The 6,941-nt window shown below is 44.5% G+C and overlaps 1 protein-coding gene across 1 annotated transcript in view; it reads left to right on the plus strand.

Annotated features, from left to right (window-relative positions):
- The window catches only part of ARMC9 (armadillo repeat containing 9), a 103,892-nt gene that overhangs the window by 14,756 nt on the left and 82,195 nt on the right, over positions 1 to 6,941 (plus strand). Inside the window, exons 6-8 of the mRNA XM_023523855.1 lie at positions 132 to 189; positions 317 to 445; positions 3,507 to 3,531. Of these exons, the coding sequence (XP_023379623.1) occupies positions 132 to 189; positions 317 to 445; positions 3,507 to 3,531 (212 nt within the window). The remainder of the gene's footprint in view (positions 1 to 131; positions 190 to 316; positions 446 to 3,506; positions 3,532 to 6,941) is intronic.

A 6,941-nucleotide genomic window follows, 5' to 3' on the forward strand; every position in this document is an offset into this window, starting at 1 on the left:
CTGCTGGTGCCACCTTTGCTCTAAACTGTGATGAATTAATTTTGGTAGCCTAATCAGGTTACTTCTCATGCTTGTGTTTAAATCACATGAAATGTTCAAATCATGTACAAGTTTACTTTTTTCCTGTTTAGGAAAGAACGCTGTCCTTTCTTCCTGCTGTGGGCACTGGAATCTTCTACAAATGAATTGGTCAGATGCCCTAACTTTTTTTTCACAACGTCACACCCCTGGCAAGACAGCCGCTTTCAATTTCAGTAACTGTTGTTTAACCGTAATGGCCGCAACTCGACGAGACTGTCAGCATTTAGAGACCTAGTGCTTTTATTTATTTTCTTTTTTATTTTCCTTTCAGGATTCTTGGACTCCAGATTTAAAGTCGAAGTTGGAAAAGTTCCTGGCTTTAGTTTTTAAAGCCGGCGACACACCAAAGCTTTTAACATTGTATGTATCCTTTCAAAGCAGACAGAGGCCACCTCTGGTGTTGGACTGCCTCATAAATAGGGTTAATTGGGAGTGCCGCTTTCATATTTATGAAGCGAATGAAGCATTTATGGGAGGCTGTGCCAAGGCCTATGATGGGTTGCCTTCTCTGGCATTGAGTTTCTGAGACTCGCTAGGGTCTTATTTTTATATCACGTGCCTAGAAACTATCTTAGTAGGAAAAAAAAAAGCTTGTCTTTTTGGAAAAGAACGCCTTGGAATAATTTTTCCTTTTTGGAAGATCAGCCAACTACTGTTAAGGCTTCGAGGCCCTGGCTTATGGTTTGAATGATCGTATAACTTGTCATTCAAATCGGGACTTTTTAAAAAACAACTCCATTGAGGTATAATTTACACACCGTAAAATTTACCCATTGTAAGTATAAAATTTAATGATTTTAAGCAAACATATAGAGTTGTGCAGCCATCATCACGATCCAGTTCTAATCTGGACACTTTCGAGAGTTACAAAGGGTGCGAAGTGGACGGAGCGCAGGCAACAGGTGTAAATGGAGCCCGTCCAAGACGGAGTGGGACGGAGGTCGCCGCCCCCGGAGGCTGATTTCCCAGAGCCCGTTAGTCTTTAAGGGCGCCTCTCTCTTTTTTATTCTGAATGAGAATGTATCAAAAGTTACTTCATAACAGGAAATACCCCTTTGAATTATAGAGTTGCTGTTTGTTTTAATTTAATGAAAAATTGAGGCCACTTTGCTGCATAGGACCTGCTTCCTTTCTAATTCCAAAGCATTGGACTCGTAACCGGACCTTTGCCCCTGGGATTCCGTGACGCGTTTCTTCTTCAGCTGCCTCAGCCTTCAGTGGCTCCCTACTGCCCGTATTCAGTGCCTGGCCTCCCCTGGGACTGTCCACAGTCGGGCTGGGCTGCAGCTTTTCTTTCTGCTTTTGTAACCTCACGGTTTTGTTCAGGTATTCTCTCTACCCACATACCATGATGTTTGCCTAGCCAGTCTTTTTTCCTCTTAAAATTCCATATAAAATGGCAGTTTTTAGTGAAAGTAGGGCTTTTCCAACCTGGCTTAGGATTATTTTAATACTCTTTTAAAAAATACTTCCCAGCTTATACTTAAAGAAATGATTTATATACTAAATCATATTATATTAATAATAGCACCCACTTCATAGAAATAATATGAAGGTTGAGTTAATACATGAAACTTGCTTAAAATAGTCCAGCACATAGTAAGTGCTTGACAGCTGTTAGCTGTTCACGTCACAGTTTGCAAACACCTTTCATCCTGTTCAACATGTTTTGAAGCAAATACACTGAAATAAAGCAGGTAACTATAAATATTCCTTTCTTTTCCTTGTTCTGTGGAAATATATTTCCACGTTCAGTTCAACACATATATTAAGTTGAATATTGTGCTAGGATCCAAAGAAAAGGCCAAGACATAGTTCTCTTAGCCAAGTCGGGGTTTTAAATAATAGAACAGGAGTCCGTGAGGCAGACAGAATGAAGGCTCGGAACTCCAGGCCAAGGGGACAGCTCAGGCAGAAGCACTGAGCCAGTCTGCTTGGGAAACCACGAAGAACTGAGCACTGCTGGCGCGGGATCGAGACAGAAAGTCAGGGCGTGAGCAGGGGCCGGATCACGGAGGTGGGTGTGAGGTCCCGCAGGTATGTTTTAAGCAGGAGAATAACATGGTCATGGTTACATTTTTTTAAAAAATCACTCTTTTTGTATTGCTGATTATGAATTTGATCATATTCCTTCTAGAAAATTTGGGAAACACAGAAACACATTTTTATATACAAGTACACAAAAGTTTGTAATGTCTACAATAAATGAGGATAGATAGCTCTACGTGTATATGTATTTTTTAATATTTTTGTCAAATGAAGAGAACGTTTCCCCATATCATTAAATAGTCTTCCAAAACAGGTTCTTCCAAAACAGATTGTTTCCTCAAAAGTTAAATATAGGGTGACCGTATGATCTAGCAATTCCACTGCTAGCTTTATGCCCAAGAGAAGAGAAAACATGGCTGCATGGCAGCTCGTACAGGACTGTTCATAGCAGCGTTATTCAGGATCGCCAAAATTTGGAAACAACCCAAGTGTCCATCAACTGATGAACAGATAAACAAAATGCATATCCTGCACTGGAATATAATTTGGCAGTAAAAAAGGAACGGATTACTGAGACACGCTACAACCTGTATGAACCTTGAAAACACGATGCTCCGTGAAGGCAGCCGGACACAAAAGGCTGCACGTTGCATGATTCCATTTGTATGAAAGGCCCAGAGAGGCCAGTCTATAAGGCAGTAGGTAGTGGTTGCCTAGGGCTGGAGCGGGCGGGGAGTGGGGGTGACCGTGAATGCAGTTTCTTTTTCGGGGCAATGAAAACGTTCTACAGTTGATCATAGTGATGGTTGCACAACTCCAATTATACTGAAAACCACTGAAGTGTACACTTTAAATGGGTGAATTATATAATATTTGAATTGCATCTCAAAAAAGCTGTTGCTAAAAAATTAAGAAGCCCACACAAAACAGGTTAAATACCTGTCTTGATTCAGTCGTGTGGCCAGACGCTCGGGAGCCGAGGTTACAGCCCAGGCCGTCTGGCTCCAGAGTGGCTGTACGAAGCCTTTTTCATCCCCATCTCAACGTCCTCAGGCGAAAGCTATAGCATTGAAGTTACAGAGTTAAAGGGTATGAATCCAGATTTGCATTTTTACTAGAATGTTTTGGTAGCAGTGGGGAAGGTCTTTTGAAGAGTTAGGTAAGGAGGCCAGTTAGGGGGCTGTTAAAATAGTACAAGACTTGGACTTACAGAAGCAATTGAGTGGAGAGAAGAGGATTTACTTGAAGGTGAGTCTTCCACATGTAGGGAAGTCAGTAACTGTCTTGGCTATTTATGGCGACACGAGGTGGCCTTCACCGTCCTGAGAATTCTCTTTCCACCTTGCCGAGGCCATTCCTCAGACCGGCCCCACAGCATGAGATACCCTGAGAGCTGCACCCCGAGTGCCTTTTCCTGAACTTCTTTTCCATCCCAGAAGGAGAATGGACAGAGTCACAAAGGTAAATCATCTTGATTAAAATTTTTTAGTAGCAACTTTGCCAACTCAAGTTTTAAGTCATGAGATAGAATTCCACAGACTTGGAAAATGGGGCCTTTAAAAGCCTTCATATTTATGAAGTACTCCGCAATCATTTTTATCTGTGATTCCTTGAGGCCCCCTTTTCAGGAAGGCCGCTATTTTTAGCTTCATCTCGCATGTCAGGTCACTGAGACGTGGACAAGTGCGGAGAATCTCAGCACTGTGCCAACGTAACTGCAGCAGCGCAGTTACAAGGCAGCCTAGGGGGTGGGGAAAGGTCGATTTTAGTGTCTTCCACCTTCACCTCGAACCAGTCTAATGGGGTCTTATCTCAGTAGCAATATGGAGTGCCCATTCTCATAAAGCTTTTCCATTTTTTACATTCAAAGTAGGAATTCCACTCTTAATTTTTTAGTATAAGATGGTTTTCCACGATTAGTGATATTTACCAGAACTGTTCAGTTTTCAGAAAGGTGAGAAAAACTTTAGTTAACATGAAACTGGTGCCCAGAGTTGGGGTTCTTTGCCTGGGTCTCGTCTTTGGTACTGCATTGCAAAAACCGCTTGGAGTATTCTGTTGGAAAGTGTGTGATGTGCGTCATGCCTCGGTGACTGTTGACGCATCACCCTCAGTTCCCAGCAGGTGGCGTTTTACTACGAGAAATAGCACATTTACTCTTTTCAGAGCAGAGTGACCTTAGCGAGGATTCAAAACTTCTTGCCCTTGTTTCCCCGTGTTTCTTTATAGAGAATTAAAGTTTTCTAAAGAAAGGGGGCGTTAGGAAGTGGTTTAGCTCTTGCTTTCCGGGTTCCTGACAAATGAGCAGTGCTTTAGCTTTGACACGCGGGAGCCTTTAGTAGCTTCAGAGGAGGAGTTCGCATGTTTGTTTTCGTCCTTTGTAGCCTTTGCTATCCCCAGCCCAACAGTTCTGAATTCTGGTTCTGCCAGCCGTGCAGCCCCTCCTGGAGCTCAGTGGGGACAGGCCCAGCTGGCCCTTCACGGAGGAGCAGAGGTACAGCTGTGGCCTCCTGGGGTCAGCATGGAGTGTTCCAAGGGTCTCCAGGCTGCAGCCTTGGAGCTCTCTGAGGTCACTGTGCCCCCAGCACAGTTCTGTCCATCCAAGGATACATCCCAGGAGGTCTCTTCAGCCCCCCAGGCCTGCTCCCTGCGGCGTTGGTCCAGCCCCCAGGCCCTGGCTGGCGTGGGTCCCGTGCTAGCTTTCTCGTAGCCAGCATGTTGGGCGTCATAAACTGGGCCTGGCGTGTGGGTCTTGCTCTGCGGCTCCTGGCAGTGACCTCAGCCCCGCTGCTTTTGTTCTGCTGCTGCCTGGCAGACTGCCTCAGGCTTAGAGGCATAAAAAGGTGTCCATTCCTCTTCTTTCTCCTCCTCCTCCTCCTCCTCCTCATCGTCATCATCATCATCATCATCGACTTGCATGGCGTGGGAACTCCGGCTCAGTTAGGCAGTTCTCCCTTGGGGTGTCCCATGGGTGCAGTCGGAGCTGGGTGGGGCCGTCTCCACGGCTTCCTCACCCACGTGCACAAGTCTGGTTGTCAACTGGGTTCTCAGCAAAGGCCCTTGGGAGTCCTGTGTGGACTCTCCTGGGTTCCCAGGGTGAATATCCGCGGAAGCTGTGTCACCTCTTCTAACCCAGCCTCTGAAGGAACTCATTGTCGTCTCTGCTGCATTCTGTTCGCTAGAAGCCGATTCCTAAGGCCCAGCCCCCATTCAGAGGAGGAGGATTACATCCCAAACCCTCCGGATGGGAGGGTGTCAGAGACTTTGCAGTCACATTTTAAAGCCACCACCCCACCCGCATACTTTGGGTCCCAGAAAACTGCCTTCGTTCTGGACTCGGTCTCCTTAGTCCCTTTTCAGATTTGGTCGCTGGACTCCATGACGCTGGGTAAGGGAATGTGGCGAGAATCTTCTGCCCAGTTCCTGGCTTCCTGCCAGCCCCTGTCACCCCAGCGTACCCTGAAGTTTCTGAGGATAACTGTCTGCCAGGAACAGTTACGTCTCTGATAAGTGCCCCAATTTTGCAGACAAAATAAACATGGGAGGAGAAGTACAAATAGAAGAGCCTGTGTTTTTCTACAGACCTTTCATTTGAATTTCAGCAAGGAGACCAAGGTTTTCAAGCCTTTTTTAAGTTTTATTTTGAGTTTTCTTAGGATAGCCAAGCAGGAGTGAGTCTGGCAGGCACACTGTGTGTCTGTGCCCGAGGAAACCCCCGCACTGCTGCGTTGCCGTGGAGCTTAGAGGTTTGCACCGCAGAGCACTTGGGACTGGGGCCCTTGCCCAGTGTCACGACAGCCAGTTGTCACCACTTTGTCCCTTCCTCCTGCAACTACAGTTGTAAAGACCACAAGGCACAGAGTCGCCACCAATTTAATTTGATGGTAGATGCAGGTGTTTTTTTTAACTGAATGGTTGGGTAATATCATTATTCTATGTGTCTCGATAGGAAGGTTTCGTGGATAAAGTGGGACTTCCATAAGCTTTTGAGGAGGGCAGGAAAAGTGCGTGGAGTGGGAAGTTCTTACGTGAAAAAATGGTACTAGAATAAAAACAGGTTGACAATACAGCATGTTAGATTATTCTCACCTAGCCGTTTAAAAAAAAGATACAGAAATAGTATCTTTTAGCATTTCTGTCATTAATTGACTCGGCCCCATCAGGAAATGAGCAACTGATGACTTTTCTAGAGTTTAGAGCCCTAAATCGTATTTTTAAAAATGATGACCTATATTTATGGTTATAAATCATAATTTTTCTTCATTAGAATTTGTGGGTTAGCAAAACGCCCAAAAGTTGATTTCTATCTGAATATAAAGAAGAAAGAGTCTATCCTATTGTGAAGATAGAGTGGTTTTTATACTAGGTTAGAAAAACAATTCCGTATTTTAAAATGTACCATTTTGTCTTGAGCAACCAAGGGGTCGCTAAAATTAAATCTCATCTATTTAAAAAAGAAAAAAAAAAGCAATGCACCTAAAAGAAGGAGAGTTATGGAGAGGGAGCCTGCATGTCGCTGTGTCCCTGCTTCTCTTTGCACTGGAGTGACAGAGCTTTCTGTGACCCTCCCTGCTGGTCTTTCAGTCGTGCGTGTCTCTCGTTTAAAACTTGGGGTGCAGTTCTTTGGACTTGTGAAATATGAAGAATCTCAGTAAATCTCACTGCCATGACTAAGCTCCTTAAAATAACATCTCCGTTAAAAGTTGAGATCTCCCAAGGCTTCTTGGCTTAGATGCCCCTGTCTCATAAAACGTCTTACTGGAGAAAAAAAGAGTCCAAGTTCTGTTTCATGCTCAGAAATAAAGTTTGTATTTTGAGCTGTGACTCAAAAGCTTACAGTAACGGTCAGTCCCTGTTTATGGCCAGCCGAG

The sequence above is a fragment of the Pteropus vampyrus genome, unplaced genomic scaffold (assembly GCF_000151845.1).
Source record: "Pteropus vampyrus isolate Shadow unplaced genomic scaffold, Pvam_2.0 Scaffold423, whole genome shotgun sequence".
NCBI lineage: Eukaryota > Metazoa > Chordata > Mammalia > Chiroptera > Pteropodidae > Pteropus > Pteropus vampyrus.